Source organism: Camponotus vicinus, unplaced genomic scaffold (assembly GCF_025532165.1).
Source record: "Camponotus vicinus isolate PSW18456_S1 unplaced genomic scaffold, iyCamVici1.0 SCAF_4, whole genome shotgun sequence".
In the NCBI taxonomy this organism is placed as follows: domain Eukaryota; kingdom Metazoa; phylum Arthropoda; class Insecta; order Hymenoptera; family Formicidae; genus Camponotus; species Camponotus vicinus.
In genome coordinates this window covers 16486057-16506005 of record NW_028141976.1, presented here as the reverse complement: position 1 = coordinate 16506005, position 19949 = coordinate 16486057, and the positions used below count along the sequence as shown (strand labels likewise).

Here is a 19949-nt window from a genome sequence, read left to right as displayed (position 1 = left end):
TTTATTTAAAAATGTAAATTATATTGAAAAAATTTATTTAATTCATTATTAATTTATTTATTTAATTTATAAAATTTTTTAAATTTATTTATTATAAGTTATATAATTATTTATTTATAATATTTATTAAATTTTATATAATTAAATAAAAATTTATTTAAATTTATTAATTTTTAGATATAAAAAACAATAATAATAATTCTTAAAATCTTTATAACGTGCTTCAAAATTAATAAATAGTTTTAATTTTATTCATATTGTTAAATTGAGCTCTTTTGTACTTTTTTGTGCATCAAATAATCTTCACAATACATCGCGCAAATAAACGATATATAACAATGTACTCAGAAATAGAATTTATGTCACATATGTGACTATCTTGTGATTATAAAATGTTTGTTTAATTATTTGCAGTTACAGGATAAAATATGTAAACAGAATATAAATGAAAATAACGAAAAGATAAGCAAAAAAATTTTTAAAAATGTCTACTATATTTATTCTGTAATATATTTTAAGCGGAAGACAATATTATATAAAATATATATATATATATATATATATATATATATATATATATATATATTATATTATATTAATTTATAAACAAAATTTTTTTTATTAAATGCGTATTACTTAAAAGACGAGTCTAAAAGTGCATTAAATTTAACCCTTTAACTACAGCTGTCGTCAATAAACGACGAGTATGAATACATACCCGCAATTAAAGGATTAAATATAGTATCTCAATATATATTAATAGTATTCTCAATATATATTAATAGTACTCTCAATATATATTAATAGTATTAGCAAGAAAAATTATATCAAGATTATGCAAGTTTTTTTTTACTATAATTAATGACTAATTTTCGAAACACACAAGCGGCAAAGGGAGCGTTTCTTCGTAATTACTAATTACTCTATTTAGCGAGATGTTGTACAGCATTATGAGATTAAGCGGTCGATGCTTCGAGCGAGTATCCAACGATCTATTGCGTGTTGCGAGAACAAGAGGGAACATAGTGAATTGCTCTTCCAATCATCTCATTACATGAGTCTGCTTGCTCTCGGCTATTCCAACAGACAATTCTAAACTCTGGCTTTCGCATATCTATTCCAACTCTTTTTTTAACGTGAGAGCAATTACATCTGTATCCGAGACATCAAGCTACAAATGAAAATAAAGCTATTATATTGCAAGAAAAAAAATATTATCCGTTTGCAAATTATACAAGCGAATATATATAATGTATAATATAATAATAGAGTTAACTGTGAAATAAATACAGACTATAAATTGCAAATAACGCAAAGTAATGTATAATAAAATGTTTTGATTTTATGCAATTACTGCAAAAGTTAGATTATACATGTTTATAACGTATTTAATAATAAATTCATACATTATGGAATAACACAAGTTTTCTCATATTCCGTTTATTGCTTGTGTTTCGTGATAGATGGAAAGTCTCTTTTTGCTAAGATGAATATGGCGTAAGAAAAGTCGATTTCTGTTTCAGTAGCCTACTTTTTCAAGAACACAACTTGAACATTTCGTCATTTATCGATTCACATCTTCATTTGCTCTTAAACTTCATGTCGCTTGATTAACCAATGCGTCTCTTTACATACAATATTGATCTCGCCTTCTTCTATTGTTGTCATGCTTTACTAGTACCTCGCAATAGTACTTTGCAATGTCAATGTCTCCGCAGGATATCCTCGTCGCTTTGTTAACTAAAGTACCAGCATGATGATATCACACCTTCTCTCTCCCTTGCTTCGGGAACGAGGGCCCATACGACCTCCGCGCCTCTGAGCATGCCCTTCCCTCAACTCTTCGTCAACGTGATCGTTGTCGTAGTCGTCGTGATCGTCGTTGTCAGAGGGTCGGAGTTCATTGTGCCACAAGTGCATTCCGAGTGTCGGCGACGCCAATTGCTCGTTACGAACCTGGGACCAGTTGTGAATCGCTCTGTGAAAGCGACAGTGACATTTTCCGGAGTGAAGGCTTGGCCATTGCAATAGTAAAAACATAATAGAAATACACGTCTGTGTGTGTTCGCGGAATGATACGGCATTTTCGTGAGATAAAAAATAGTCTGTAGTTCACATTCGCGTCACGAATTCACTTGAATTCACATTTTTGAATTTTACAAAAGATACATGACGTGAAAACAGAAGTATGCAAATATCTCTTGTAAATTTTAAAGTATAAGCGACATGGCGTTCTATCTACTTTAATATGTTATTTTGTGTGAGAAAAAAGTATAGAAAAAATAATTTAATTTTTATTTTAAATGACATTAATGAGAATTGCGGAGAACATAATGAGCTGAAACTATAATATAAGAGTGATACAACGTTAAGGACTTACACGGATTAAATAAAAACTGCAGTACTCAAAGTAAGTAAAAAATAAAGACAATTATGTTTTATGTTTCTCATGTGAGTTATATTATAATACACGTTATTTTATATAATGTATTTTCTAATAACTTCAATCATATCAATTTTAATAAAGAAAAATTTTAAAGTATGTAAACACTATTATATTGCTATAGTCAAGAATAACAAAAAAATTATTTCATCACAGAAAAGAATAGTGTAAAAATAAATATGATTTTCACACACTGATATTGACCCGCATACTGACGATGCATGCCAAATTTTTCCCCCTTTTACGAGCGCAAAACGTATTGATTCACCTCCTTTATTCCGTAAGCTATTATAAAAATATTATAAAAATATTATAAAAATATTTTTAAAAAATCAGAGTATTGTCTAATTAATACATAATCTAGTACTAATTATAATTATATAAACGTACTCGTGAAAGAAATACATAATGAGATAACATTGATAAAATTTGCATCTATATTTTGCCTAAATAATTTGCCTAAAAAGATAATTTGCCTTATTAGATATGAGATGCACTTTTGATGCATTTTTAATTTAGATATTTCGATAATTGCAAATTATATAATCACGGTCGAAGTTCTTATTATCACTAACAAGGTTCTTACAAGCCTTATAATTGATGATCTTTAGAATAGAATATTTAAAGTGACTTTCAAGGACAAAGGAATTGACTATCTTCAAATTAATAAAGAAATCAATATGCTTGAATTTTATATCTTAATTAAATCGGTTATTAATATTTTCCATAATAATTACAAAACAAGTCTGTTACTCACCTTGTCTTGGCAATTCTAATACATATAATGAGACACAGGTACATATAAAATAATAAAATGAGATACATATTATAAAATATGAAAGCAATTATAAACTACTCCGAAAGATATAAATCATTTAATTTATATATCTAGAACAATTAATCTTCAAAATTTATATAAAATGGAGAAAATATTTTTTTCTACATTTAATATAATTATGTATAAGCTATTGGCTATCATCAAAATGTTTGTTTTTTAGGAGAAATAGAGAAATTTAATTTGAATTAATGGTTAACTTTGAATGACATTACATAGATAATAAATTAATATATTCGGCTATTAACTATCAGCTTTCACGCATATATTTCATGAACGATGTTAGAAAACGTGCATCTTGATCGAGATACTTTCTTTTAAATTACTAAACTGGTTGTCGCAACAGTTCTAAATAAGAAACGAAATTCTCACGACTAAAACAGCTGGTGAACGCGTTTGAATAAACGACGATATCTCGTCAACTTCTTGTCCACCTCGCTTCAAGTGAAAAAAGATATAACAGCAGAAAAAAGTTGTGCTATATATCACGTGTGAAATTTCAAATGTCAGCTATAATATTAGTCGAAATTAGTTGATTGAATTAACATATCGCAGTTATTCTAATCAATTAATTAGCAATATTTTTATGTCTTTCGCAATATTTTTACAAATAAATACGTCTCTAAAATTAGCAATTAGATATTACAAACAACAACATTATTATTATTTATATTCTTTATAAAAAACAATTGATTTAAATTGATACAATATTAGAAAAATATTCACAATATATATAATAATATAATATAATTATATGAAATAATTATATAATATATTCTATTTTTTCTGTGAATGTCGTATATTAGATCAATTATTTTTTGCAATAAAAAGTACAAATAATAATCGTACAAAACATTGGCATAAGTTATAATAATATCAAAGATAATAAGTAAATAATTATTGAGAAAATTATATCACAAAATTCACTATTCGAAATGTGCACTCTCATGGAGAATATCGATTTCACCTATTTAGTGGTTTATTCTGTCATGTATTCTGTTTTACATTATCCTTGTTACGGTTTGACATTCACACGTGACGCATATTCAATATTGAATGTCACACTTCTACCAAACCATGATCGACCAATTTCACAGTTAATGCTTCCTCTCATTGAGGATCTTTTTAAAGGGGATATTTGTCATTTCCGCCCATTCCTGTACGAATGTCTAATAGTTATTATTATAATAAATCACCCTTTTCCTCAATAATTATTTAAATTATTATATGTATATAATTTTTATATAGTTATATATTATAATATGTATAATAAAAATATATAAATATATATTGTATATATATATATATACACGCGCGCGCGCGTGTGTGTGTATGTGTATTATTGCGTAGAAATTAATTTACATGACGTATTCTTATTCTTGTCTTACATTATTAATAGTAAAAAGATATATTTTCTGTTCGATAACAGTTTTTTTTCTGCCTAGTGATATACAAGAAGATGAAAGTGTCATTTTTACTCAAACAATATCAACGACTATTAGGGTTCATTCGATGTAGATTATTGTGAAGAAATTGTGGAAAACACGAAGCTCAAATATTTTTATCATATTAACAGTAGTAAGTATGTTATAAAAATACTTAAAAAATTGCTTGAAATATGTTCATATAAAATATATAAAACAAATATTTAAAAAGTGCATTTTCTAGATCTTGTAATTGTATTGAAATGAATTTCTCGGAGATTTCGTGGATCTTCTTTTTGATCATGGTCTTTGAGACAGTATCCCTTTCCAGCTCGTTGACCGGGGATCACGTGTGTTCAAGAGTAGAAAAGTTAGTGTCTCAAAAAATGTGGCAAATAATATAATAATATAATAAACATAGGTATGATAATTTTTATTTTCGATGACATCATAGAATAAATCTATTTATATATATTTATGTATATTTTCTAAGAGAGACCTTCACCTAAAAGCCTTGACAATGTCAAGCCGGCATGCGTAATACGCCACATATTATTATGTGCGTATCTTGCTGCCGCTGCATACCGCTATAAGCTCGATAAGGGTATCGCGGAACTAATCAACAACTAATTGATCGTACATTACAGTTACACAGTTACGTCGTACGAGACTTACACCGAGCCGGTCGTAGTCAATACATTCACCTGGTGCCTACAAATTCCCCCAAGATGCCCCAAGACGCGGACCGAGCTACGAAAACGATATCGCATAAAGGTGAGTCTTAATTTTATTATTAATCTTATTATATTTATTATTAATTTTATTGCTAATTTTAATTTTGTGATTTAAGGAATATCAATTCTATCATTTATTTTTCAATTCTTTTTTTCTCTTCAATTTATTTGACGGTATATTTAAATAAAATATATTAAAAAATTTAGAAGATAATCAATTAAAAGTTTCTTTAATAAATAACTTTAATAAGTAAATTAGTAACAGAGAAGCTGTTATTTATATCAAGACAACGCCTAGTTTTATCAATAAAAATGCATGAATTCGCGTTCAATGCAAATATCTATGCAGACAAAGGCTTGCTATTTTTATCCTTCATGAGTGAGATCTACTATGATGATAGTGTAAGTTTTGCAAGCTCTCGCTACGCTAAAGGCTCGTGGAAAAGAGTTATTTTCCCAGGCTGTGCAAAGGAAAATATAACAAACTTATACAACAATAGAATTTGTCAGTATATAATAAGATCGGTGTTGCAAAAATTTGTAGCATACAACAGGCGAGAAAGTACTCCATTAAAAATTACGTTATTTTTATATTTAATTTAATCAATATAAAATTGATAACTTAAAATTCCTATGCATCAGATATAACAACGTGACGTATAATAATGAAATAGCGTCGCCGCGAATCGACGAAATTAAAATTATCGAAAGAAAAGATACACTTGCTAAACAATAGATCTATAATTTATTCTAATGACAGCGATTGCGTCGCTATATAGGAGTTACATAAAGGCCGTGTTCCGAAATTACTGCCAGTACTGCAAATTCTATAGCGCACGTTACGTATATTATATATTTTCAGTGCTGGCAGTAAACTGGCAGTAATTTCGGAACACGGCCATACTCTCATTTCCACTTCTCGTTACGGAAAAGTTTCATTCCTAAGCAGCGCGAATCGAAAACGATCGGCCTGCGGACACGGCGAAATACTTCGCGTGGCTGATATCTAAGCGATAAATCGTGTAACACACGCCCCATATATACACAATGCAACAAAACAACCTACCTATTCTCTTCCGCTTTTGCATTCTTATCCTCCGTCTTTCTCTCGTGACACGTACATCCTTGTTTTCCATCTTTCTCGCTCTTGCTGTCCGAGTTTATCGCAGGGAAAGTCTGTATTAATCGGCAGTCTGATTAAACAAATAAATAAAAAAAAGTAAAATGTACGCACATGTGCGTGTTGGAACGAGAAGAGGACGACGAGTTGCAGCTGTAAACTCTGTGAAACGCGGAATTAACGAATCGCGCCGAAAGAAGGAGGAACCTGTCTTGTCTTGGGATTACGAAACGACCCAGAAGAGGGCCATTAGGTGAAAAAGATTTCGCACGACTTTGTGCGGCACCTCGAAAAAGGAAATGCCGGAAGTCGACAATTTTAAACGAAACGTTTAACTCGACACATCGCAGATATATCTTCGATTTTCACGCGATAATAAGACAATTTCTCGAAAGGTGCATACAAAGAAGAAAAGGATGTATATTTCTCGTGTGCAATAACTTTTTTTCCAAAGAATACGCACCTAATCGCGTAAATAGGAAGATACAAACAAACGGCCTCTGAGAATTATATTTACACGATTGATTGTATCTCGCAGGGGATACTACAAGTATGTATTCAATGATTACAGGCCTGCTTATAATTTAACGAAAGATCGACATCGAACCCCAATATCGCTTCAATTAAGGAATAAATTACCGAGGCGCAGACATAATAATAAAGTCGATGTGAAATCTCTTGTTAATTTACTCTGCTTGCGCACTCGATAATATACCGCATGAAAGTGAATGTAACGTTTAACGACGATGAGATGTGACGTGTATCGAGTTGTAGCGAAAATGAACGTAATTGATGTGTAAAAAATATCATATATCATCGCAGACTGATCATGTTCCAAAATTAATAGCGGATAAGATTCTTATAAAAATATAATTTTAGTGAGTTCATTCTTTTTTAAATGTTTGAAAAAATCATACACATCTGATATATAATAAATCTGAAAAATCTGTTTCTCTTTAAAAAAAGAAATATATAATATTATAACTTTTTTTCGCTATCTACAAAATAAAAATATTCATATTTAAGAAACAGAATAATGTAAAAGCAAAAACTTTATTTTCAAGGAGAAGCTTGCAAAATACAGAATCACAAATCCATAATAAATTCTTATATAAATTAAATAAATAAATATACATGAGTATTTAATTAATTGAATATTCAATTCATTTAATTTGATTGAATATTTATGTATATTTATTTATTTATTTTTATTTATGTTATATATTATCAAATTAAAAATTTTATGTGAAGTAATATAAGAGAGAGAGAGAGAGAGAGAGAGAGAGAGAGAGAGAATTCTGGAATTTATCTTTGGAAGAATACTTAGAACTTATTTAAATAGAGATTTTTATTGTAATGTAATTAATTATGTAAATATTAATTAATTATATATAAATTAGATTTATTTCGATATAATTCAAAGAATCAAATTTAAAAATACTAGTTAAATATAACTTATATGTAACTTAGAATTGCAATACGTAAAATTATACGAGAGAAACTCGCACTTTCTCATATGATTCTATAGCAATCGAACAAATTGCCCATCTGCCAATTAGATTAACAAGGCCCAGCCCTGCTTTAAAATGTGCGTGTTCAAGGATTCGCGGTTCGAAAAATGGACCGGAAGTGAAATGATCTCGCTCATAAGATGTTTCGTAATTGGCATGTGATACCACTGTGTATTATATCAAAGCCGAAAGAGAACGATCAAAACGGAAAACACCGTGCGAGACATTCCCGCGGAATGAGAACTCGCGCATACAAAATGTAAGTTAATGCAAAGTAGGGTTCACGTATATGTACGTGAGATATTTTCGCGCTGCTTATTACGTGGACAATGGACTTATTTCATGCAGTTTATGAGAAAAAAAATATTTCGCCGTTATGTGTCGATAATATATTATGCACGCATTGTTATAATTAGCATATTGTTTTGAGAAAAAAGTATCGAACCTTTTTTTTCTTGAATTATGATGCTTATTTCTATATAACAAATTTGTCATACATCAAAAAATTTTATTTGATATCTATATTTTAGTTCCATTTAGTAAAATTAAAAAGAAATATAAATGTGATGTTATAAAAACCATTACAATAGAGCAATCAAAAATTTTTTTTTAATTATTTTCGCTTTCACACAAGAGATGTTTAAAAATTTATTTGCATAATGGTCACATAATTAGCAAAACATGCTAATTTCAATAACGATTTGTTTCATTTATTAAGTCTTAAAATAGTATCAATTGTTTATTGCCTATTTGAGAATTTTACAGAGAGCATTTATCTCGTTATTATCTTAATTTATATACATTTATTATTATATATGATAGAATTACACATACAAAGAATTATACGCAACAGCTTTCATTGGAGCTTTGCCAATCGAAATTTATCGTAACTGTAAACTGACTCATTGAATCGCATGTTCTTTATGATTTCGCCATTCAATCGAAGGTTTTGGCTTATTAGCATACCAACAATCGAAACGGACGACCAGGTATTATGCCGTCATCGTGTAACACATAGATTATGTATGAGGAGCAATGTAATTGATAACGCAATGCTTATGTAAACAAAAACGGGACTACACGATGGCGCGAATCCGAGCAGATGCATTGTGTGAAAACAATGTTTGTCGTTATTTCGCTAATTACCGGCTGCGTTCTTGGAAATTAATAAACGTGCGAGCTTTGTAAGATAAAACATCATTGTGAAGATTCTGGGGCAAAATCGCGAGCACGAAGAATCGCGAGAATTTCTTTTGTTTTATTTCCGCCATTGAAAAAAAAAATCAACAGTCCTTTCGCACGAATTACAAAAAGAGATTATTAATCGGGAATTAAAAAAAGGAGTCGTAAAGATAATGCGCTATTAATTACCGATTATAAGAACTTAGGGATAAGTAGTACAATTACGAGATATGAAGCGAAATCTCCCAAGTTTTTGTAAAAAAACAACATACAAAGTTGTTTTTTAAGTTTTGTAAAAAAGAACATATCAAAGTTATCACAAATAAAATCGTGATAAAGAAACGCAAACAAGATAAAAAGAATCGTTATTAACAGTAATCTGTAATATACAGGGTGACCCATTTTAACTTAGGCAGCCAAATAACTCGAAAAATAAGCAAGATAGAGAAAAATGTTTTAGACAAAAGTTGTATGGTTTCGAGGGGGCCATAAGATGGTATCATTGGTTTGACCTTGAAGAGTCATTTGAAGGTCACGTGAAGGTCACTTCAATTTTTTTAAATGGAATACCCTATATATTTTTGTACATTCTTGTAGCTTATTTCGAGAGCTTTCCAAAACACTATAATTAAGTACCTTTCCGTTAAGTACTTTTTGAGTTATGATGCTTGAAATAATTTCTTAATTTTACATAAACCGTAAAATATCTTGTAAAATATTCATTTTTCGATTATCTTACCTTAATACTTTTATGTACAAAATAATGAGAGGAATCAATTGGTGTAAAGAAAACACATAGTTGTTTTTAAGAAAAAATATGGAATTGTTAATTGCAAATACATATTTTTTCTTCGAAACAACTATGTGTTTTCTTTACACCAATTGATTCCTCTCATTATTTTGTACATAAAACTATTAAGGTAAGGTAATCGAAAAATGAATATTTTACAAGATATTTTACGGTTTATGTAAAATTAAGAAATTATTTCAAGCCTCATAACTCAAAAAGTACTTAACGAAAATGTACTTAATTATAGTGTTTTGGAAAGCTCTCGAGATGAGCTACAAGAATGTACAAAAATATATAGGATGTTCCATTTAAAAAAATTGAAGTGACCTTCACGTGACCTTCAAATGACTCTTCAAGGTCAAACCAATGATACCATCTTATGGCCCCCTCGAAACCATACAACTTTTGTCTAAAACATTTTTCTCTATCTTGCTTATTTTTCGAGTTATTTGGCTGCCTAAGTTAAAATGGGTCACCCTGTATATTATTGACATGCATGTCATAATTGACATTTATCATTGCAATGTCACCTAACAGTTGGATTAAAACAAGAATGTTCGATAAAAAAACATGAGCAAGCTAATGAGCGAGAATTACTGTTGGACAAGTTGAGGTCATTTGGCGTTTTCTAACGTTCTAGAAAACGTCTGAATTGCACAACTTTTGAGTAATATCGCACGAGCATTAGACACTTATGGTTAAATCTCTCAAATCTTCTATATAGATATTTATATATATCAGAATATATATTACCAAGCATTTTACTTCTTATTACAATTTATCTATAATGTTAAATATTTTCAAAATTTTGATTTCTTCTCTATAAGTTACATAATATTTAATATATAATTTAATTATATAAATATTTTTATATATAATTCGTAATACAATTACAACGTATAATTGGTTCAATACATCGTATAAACCAAGGCATACTTTCATTTTTTTAAATTATATATAAAATAATTAAAATAAAGTATATCATAAGTAAAAGTGAGAAAAGATATTATTGAATAGTACAAACATTATCAAGATGATGCTTATATTGATTAAATAATGACATAATAGTTAAATAATACAATTTACTACATTATGCATACTTTTTATCGACTTTAATGATTTCACCAGATTTCCTAAATCGATGTAATTAATAATTTTAATTAATAACTATCTCTTTTGATCGAAAGAGAATCATGTTATATAATCGAAAGATTTGCTCTGTAAATTAATCATGTCAGTCATGTTATTAATGAGAACAACTTTTACCTTAGTTTTCAGTGCATCTAATAACTTGCTCCAAAGATTTGTGATTTTAAATAATTTATGAAAATAGATAAAATATTCATTGATTAATATAAGATACAACTCAAATTTTATATAAAAATTTTATACAACAATTATTTATTGTTAAATATTAAATTTTAAAGTTTAAAGATAAAAAACACATTTTGGTATAAGTATTTTTTAATAAGAAATTATTTATAAGCATTATTTTACACATTTTCACACATTCCAAATTTTTGGAATTTCTAGACAATTAAAGTTTCTAGACAATGATATTTAACAATTACATTAAAATCAGAAATCTACTAAAAATAAAGTAATTAAAAAGAAAATAAATATAGCTAATAAAATTATAATTTCTATTTTTATTCAATATTCGATGAATTAATTTTTTAAGCTTACATCATTTTATAATGATTTATGTGTGATAAATCGTGTGTTACGTAGATTATATATTTCTTATTTCAATTTTACATATTTCTAGAAAAAAATAATTATTTGAAAAATCCACAAATGAAAAGTATAACAATAATTATGCAACATCACGTATGTTAAAATAATAAAATCTCTTGATAATATATCGTAGTGAAAGCGAAAGAAAGCGTTCAAACTTTATGACACACATATATTAATCAATTTACATATAATTTAGTTTATATCAGAGACCTTGTTTATGTTTCTAAAAGTATGCTATGAAGTCATTATCTCCATGACGGCGTATCCAGTTGAGAAATTAGATCGTGTGAAATCTGCATAATAATATGTATTAAAGGTGCGCTGCTCGTTTTATGAACGGAACATCATCCGTAATTAAGTAAAAGAGAAGAATGTAACGCGATCGTTTGGCATTGGTTTGCTGCAATGTTTCAGGTGAATTTCACATAACGCGATCACTTCTCGACCGCAAAAGCGGTGAACGGCGGCGAAATGTAATAACGTTTGTATATATAGAAATGAAAAACGGACGGTCTTAATTTATGAACGCTTGTTTTCACGCGCGTATCCTTTTATGTCAGAGAGAATTTTTTTCGAGTCTTCGGTATTTAATTCTCAATGTATGTGTGTGTGTGTGTGTGTGTATGTGTGAGCACATATCACGTAATAGCATTCTTGGGAAATAATGACAAATTATTACACATAGGAATCTGCCAAAATAAAAGTTCGAGACTTGTGAAAAATAGTTGACAATAAAATATATTATTATATAAAAATTTAAAAGAGTATCATATAAATGTAAATAAAGTGATTTATCATTCATAATAAGTAATTAAAACTGAACAAATAAATAAAAATCAAGTTTGAGAATTATCTTTTCAATCTATATTCGAATACATTTTATCTCTACTATCTATTTACTATCATATTTTTTTGTATTTTTACATATGATTTGATCACAAATAAATTTATTATGCAAAGAAGAACTTGTTACGCTCACGTATATTCTTCATCATGTTCCTTGTGATTCCTTTTCATTTCTCATCGCGTGTGCTCTCTGCATTCTCACTTTTACTCTCATTAATGGTCGGAATCTCATACTTTAAGGAGTGAAATAATCATCTTATCCCCGGAATTTTTTTTTGAAATTGGAATCATCGGAGAAATCGTACGTGTTCTCAAAGCAAAAAAAAAAATAAGACGAGATATCATTTATATGTTTAAATATTATCTCATACTAATAATGTAAATATTAAACTTTCAAATCAATGAATTATTAATATGCGACAATAAAAATGCCAAAAATTATTAATAATTGCCGAAACCATAAACACATTTTAAAATACAATTGAATTTCAAAATATTCTTTTGACATTGTATTTACCTTAATTGAAATATAATCATGAAATATATGCAAACATATATTATATGCGAAATATGTATTACAGACGGAACAGAAATCGAAAATTGTAAGAGAATGCTGCGAAGGATACAAAATGCTGATGATTTACAATGATACAAAGACGGATGCGAGGTGTTCACCGCTATGCGACAAATGTCTGGCGGGTGTATGTATTGCACCAAATAAATGTCACTGTGATCCTGGATATCACGGAGATGATTGCGCACATGGTGAGTTGATATTAAAATTAATTGATTAATCAACGTCCTTATGAAATTTAGTTTTGAATTTGGTGATATATTATTGATCATTTAAATTTATAATTTTTGTATTTATAATTAAAGTATATTTTAAGGTCTTCATATAATTTATAATATGAATATCACATATAACATGTGCTTATTATCATAATTATTCTGCTTTCTGTGATGATGCAAAAAAATTACATTAAAATAAGTAAAAGAATGAAATTCTTTCTTTCTATTATATTTACAAGTCTTATTGCATCTCTCCTTTACATGTTTCTTATCTAGCAATGTTAAATTTACTAATTTAATTTCTATTGCTCGACATATATGATTACTTAAGACATTAGATTCATCTGATAATGAAACGTAACATCATTCGCAACATGAATATAAAAGTGGGCTATTTAGATACCTAAAAAAAAATGAAGGCGTTTTAGAAGGTCCTTGAAGCAAGCTCCTTAGTCGATGATACTTGCAACATCTATTTATTGGAACGGAATAATATTTGCAGTGCTAATTAAATGCTAATGAATCACTGACATTTAAAAAAAATATGTAAACCAAGGCAATATAAACAGTTATAAATATACATATAGTCAAATATACATAAAGTCGCGTGCAGTAAACCTTCAAAAAATTTTGAACATCCGTATAATTAATAAACTCACTGGTAACATTCAAGGTCTGTGTGATTTATAAATTCAGTGACAGTTTTAAAATAATTTCCATTCGAAAAATACGTGGGACTAAATAAATTAGTGATGCATTATCAAATTATGAAAAACTAAGAAATTAAGAATTAAGAATTGAGAGAAAAAAAATTAAGAATTGAGAGCGAATAAATCTGAAACAAATTACAAAATGCATACAGCGAGAAATTTCACGTTCTATAAAACAAACCGACTTTCCATGATCAAAAGAACGCGCATATAAAGTGATTATTTTCAAAGACAAATAATATTTCCATGTAAATCATAATGAGCAGGATAAATAAGGCATCATTCTCACATTTCGCTAAAACTAACATCATATTAACATCGTTGCAAAATGGTAAGCAAAATATAAGCAAAATTACTATAAAAAGACGACAATATATATTAATTATTCTAGATTAAAAAAATATTAATTATTCTAAAGCAATAGAATGCATAACTAGAGAAATTCTTAAAGCAATATTTGTTTTTTTATACTATTAACTTCAATCAATTCTCTTTTTGCTATTTATATAATATTAATCTTGCTTTTTTCAATTTGAATTTACTAAAGTTATTTTACTTTTTAAAATTATTTTAATTTACTAAAATTATTAACAATTTCTTTATTGTGAAATCATGAGTATTAGGTTAATAATAAAATTACAAATTTATCGCGTTATCAAACAAGCAAAAGTTACATACAACTGTTGCATCAATACAATCGGGGGCTTCGAAAGTTACGGAAGCCCGGAAGTTACGAAGCCGTTACTTTCTCATGAACATTCAAGAAGGTCGTGGGCGGCATGGATCAGATACAATGGTTGATATCATGACACATAACATAATCGTGACGTTAATGCTTTATAAAAGATATTCGCACAATGATAATCTCATTCTTAAAAATGTATCTTAAAAATATATCTCCTAGATACATTTTACAGCTATTTCAAACTGTTACTTTCGGCAATTACATTTAATTATCTCTGTTACATCAGTATAATTTTCATGTAATATTTTAATACATTACATGGAAATATATCAAATCGTAGTCTAAAATATTGCATAAAATACATATATGATATAGTTCAAAATGTAAGTTTTTTTTGGAAAGAAAATAGTACAAATAAAGATGTTAGTGGAATAAATATATCAGACATTATTTCTTATAAATATTCAAACGTTATATATTATATTTATAAAATCGAATATTAATTTCATTTAATAGGATGCCCGCCAGGTACCTGGGGTCTTTACTGTATGGAAATGTGCAATTGCGATGAAAATAGCATCTGCGATCCTATAAATGGCGCTTGTCAATGTTCTCCAGGACTGCAAGGGCCACAGTAAGCAGTTAAAAAATCTTACATAAATGAAAGCTTCTACCAAGAAATGAAGGCAGCAAAATATTTAATAAGTTAAAATCAAAATTATGCCAAAAATGATTATAATTTCTTTTTCAGATGCCAAGAGCATTGTGCAATCGGCCAATGGGGTCCGGATTGCGCAAACAAATGCACATGTCAAAACCGGGACAATAACTGCGATGCCATAACCGGAAGATGCACAAAGGATGATGCTTTTTTTGCCGAACAAACGTCACCTGCTTATTTGCGGAGCTCTACTACTAAAACACCCAGAATTAACGACATGGAGTATACAGAAGGTGTCTCAGCGCCGCGTGAGACTACTGAGCGCCAGACAGAAGGTGAAATAATGCATTTACCGAAGAAAGTATTTGTGTGCGCATTGCACAATTGTTTTCCCCATAAATATAGAAATGGCTCTTTCTCCATAAATATAGAAATGGCTCTTCAGGTGTTTAAGCCTGTTAGAGAAGTGCACAGAAGTGTCAAGAAAAATTTATTAATTAAAATTTATTAAAAAGAGTTTCTAATATAAGAGTCTCTAATTAAAGAACTTTAATATCAATCAAATTATATATTTTTTACTCTCCTTACGCAAAAAAATTATTTGTTAATAATATTTACACTTTTTATTTAACACGCTGCCATGATCGATGGTACATGGTACTTTCTATTCTGACATAAACGATAGATTGTCTTTTAATTTAATATAATTTAATAATTAACTAATAATGTAGATTAATGATATTGTAAGATATTATAATAGTTAATTTTACCTGTAGATATGAATGACAGATGGAATGATACAAATTATATTTCGGAAACGACAAGTCCAGCAACTGCTTCGATCGCGATCCCTCCTCAAGAAGCAACAACAAACGAAACACGACAGAATCTTTCGACCACTGCTCGACCAGTAATTGTACTAGTCTCTGTTCCCGAACGCAGAAGGGACGTCGAAAAAGATAAGCAAAAGTTTGCAACGAAGAATGCGTTTCTCAGACACGTAGAAAACGATGAAAGTATTGATGTGCCAAATATCGATTATGTAAAAACCGTTCATAAAGGTATTATTTTCAGAAATATTTTGGAAATATATATAAATATCTTCACATTTTATGCATTCGATCTACTGAAACAAAGTGTTTTCGTTGCCACGTCAGACGACATTCAGACATCTACGCCGATTCCACTGGACATCGCTCTAATCGTCGTGGCTGCGATCGTCTCCCTCGGTCTGACCTCGCTCGCAGTGGTTATGGTCCTTCACATGCGTTCCAAACTGTTCGAGACCGTTCGACTTGCCATCTACGACGACGAAAAGACCAAGAATCAAGAACGTGAAAGCATGAACAGCAAAAGATTGTCCACAGTGGTGAACACTAGCTTGCCTCGTAAGTACCGAGCATTACACTCACTTGATGCAACATTCTCTTCTTAGTTCTGAATTGTTAGTGAAATCCATATATCCTTGACCCTGATGCAATCTAGCCACGTAACGACCGCGACGATGGTTCTTGACCGTCATAACTAGCGAAGAAGTTATAATCGTGCGATATCATCTAGTCCTTTGTACGATCGCTAATTAGCTTTGTTGTACCAACATACGTATATATACGTATATATGCGAATTTCTATTTTAGCACTTCCGATTCGTGTGAATTCCATATTTGCTACTAATACAGAACCGGAAACGATATTGACTGTTGACGGCATAGAGTCCTTGAATACTTATGCTAATGGTGCCGCTACAATCGGTCTGCGAATTTCCGGTAATCTTCGCGGTAAGTTCCTATTTTTTTAGAAAATTTATCATACTCGCAAAAAACGCAGCAATATCATAATAGTTACAAAAAAATATCTTCATTAGATTAATAAAAATCTAATAGGTAATAGATGTAAATAGTTAATCTATGTAATATAGATAATATTTTACATATTAATGTAATTATAATATTATGATATAATTGCTGCTTCAAAAAGATTAAACTATAAAGCTCTTATTTATGATATCATCTTTAAAATATTTAATTTATATTACTGTGAATCATAGATCTGTTACAAGACGGCCATTACGATCGACCATCAGCAACTCTGATACGTTTGCAGACAAACTTTGATCATAATACGGAGCATACGGAGCATGTATACGATGAAATACCTTTACAAACCACTCCGCTATCCAATCGCAAGGATATGTGATAAAGATACTATTCATTAGATTCGTAGTCAAATCTATCTATAGTTGATAATGCAATATAGTCATTAAAAAAAATGAAATTTTTAGATGAAATACAATCTATTAGGATCTATTAGGAATCGATGAAAAGTCAATCACTCGATTCTATTGAAAAATGCGCGAAACTGGTTTCCGACCTTACGTACAACTGTTAAATGCACTTGAAGGCTGGACGTGACTATAATTAAGTGGGATAAGCAGAAAAACAAGTTTAAGCTTTACTGTCAATGACTTTCTGAATCAACTATTTCAACGGAATGACGTCAAACCGAGAAAGAGAGAAAGAGAGAGAGAGAGAGAGAGAGAAAATTCACTGAATTACGATTGCGCGCGAATGCACAATTAGGTGGAAAACGCTAAATAATATTCTCGTATAACAATCGGGAAAATATAACTTGCTGACATACTATCATTATCATTAATATTAAACATTTGTATAGTCGATGCGAAGCTATCTGTTTACGAATAAATAGATATGAAAATAAATTGCCTGATAAATGTGGCAATTTTATTCAATATCAGCGTATTTTACGTATTAATTGCATTGTATAAATTAATAAATTAATTATTTACTCCACAATTAATATTACGAGTAATACGTTTAGATTAAATATTGTCATATTGCTCACGAAACAAAATATCAAGTATATAATATTCCTTTTTTAAATTTAAGAATCTTTTTACCAATTTTTTATAACATTATTATTCATTTTTAATATTATTATAGATTTTTTATATAAATTAATAATTACTTTGTAATAATCTCATCTTAAAAATGTAGCATTTTTTTCTACATATAAAAACATCCTCCGACACTTCATAATCATATGTGCACTGCGTTTCCGAGTTATATCAGTAGTGATATGTAAGTAAGTTATAATTTATAATCAATGATGTAAATTCTTAATCGTAAAGACTACACTTAATAATTGTTTTGTGTTAAAATGAAGCCAAAGAATTATAAAATCCTATATTAAATCGATGCAATGTATATGCATTGTAGAAAAATATAATGTTAATATATTTCCATAAAAATGAAAAAAAAATCTTTTGATAATTATGTATGATAAATAAAATAAATTATGTACTGAAAATATATATCTTATATAAACTTAATATAATCTTTTAAATTTTTTATTCATTACTATTTTGATGTTATTACTTTAAAGTGTCGCATTATTTTAACGTTGTATGCTAGGATGCTTTTTGTAAAAAAATGGGAAAGAATTGATTAATATCGAATATATATTATTATCGTTGATAATACCTAGAAAAATTTTATTCTCATTTATTCAAAAAAGAATAATTTTTGTGGAAAGAGAAAATGAGAAGAACTAGTATAAATAGTAGCACTCATTTCAAGGAATTGTTATCTACAGTCAGCATTAGTTTATCATAATTAAATAAACATATGCTGTGTACACTTATCACATTTAACATATTCTTGCGCTGGCTTATTGCCCTGATTCGCTTATATATTCATTCCCGGATGATATCAGAGGAATTGTATAAACAACGCCGATATGGAAAGCGAAATTCAAAATAAAATACACATGCAGATTTAAAAAAACAAACATGTTTTGTGATATGATGATAGTTTAGTGTTTATTTTAAAATTACAATTTGATTATTCTTTTGAAAATTCAGAAATTATTTTTTCTCGAAACATTGTATTTATATAAACGTTAAATTCAATATAATCTTACCTTCGGATAACTTAAATAAAGTAAGTAAATATTGTAAATATTTTTTTTTCTTAACTATAATTACTTTCATTATATGTATTTCTTTATACTTTATCGCAATTATATCATATACTTTATTATAATTTAATATGTGTATAGCGTAAACACGAAAAGAATTATTTTTCACTTAAAATTCAGAAGAATCTTGCAAAAGTGTAATTTTTATGATTTCCACCCAAAAAATATTCGATGATATTATTAGATTAAAATTTAATTGTGATACATTATCGTCTTCTTTCACTTGATGTTCAAAGTTACAAGTTGCAACAAATAATTTATTCATGCGATTAAAATCGTTGTCGAATGAGTCAATTATGTCCCAGTTAGTAATGACCTAATCAATAATTAAATAAAGAAAAAATCTAAAGAAGCAGGCATATGCACTTCATTGGCCCCATTAAGACTCTTTGACATATCGATATGCATAACTGATAACTGTTTCCTTGAACAAATGTTGCGCAGTTTAATCAGAAAGATGAAGAATCCTGGCCTCTTTGA

At 28.9% G+C, this 19949-nt stretch overlaps 1 protein-coding gene across 1 annotated transcript; it reads left to right on the top strand.

Annotated features, from left to right (window-relative positions):
* The first annotated feature begins 1873 nt into the window (after window positions 1-1873).
* Window positions 1874-18760, top strand: LOC145969616 (uncharacterized). The gene is made up of 11 exons (XM_083095677.1): window positions 1874-2410; window positions 4724-4856; window positions 4947-5072; window positions 5350-5476; window positions 13207-13390; window positions 15329-15446; window positions 15564-15808; window positions 16250-16534; window positions 16631-16861; window positions 17111-17251; window positions 17521-18760. The coding sequence occupies exons 3-11, from the start codon at window positions 4966-4968 to the stop codon at window positions 17667-17669; spliced, it is 1587 nt and encodes a 528-aa protein (XP_082951803.1). The 5' UTR covers window positions 1874-2410; window positions 4724-4856; window positions 4947-4965; the 3' UTR covers window positions 17670-18760.
* The last annotated feature ends 1189 nt before the right edge of the window (window positions 18761-19949 follow it).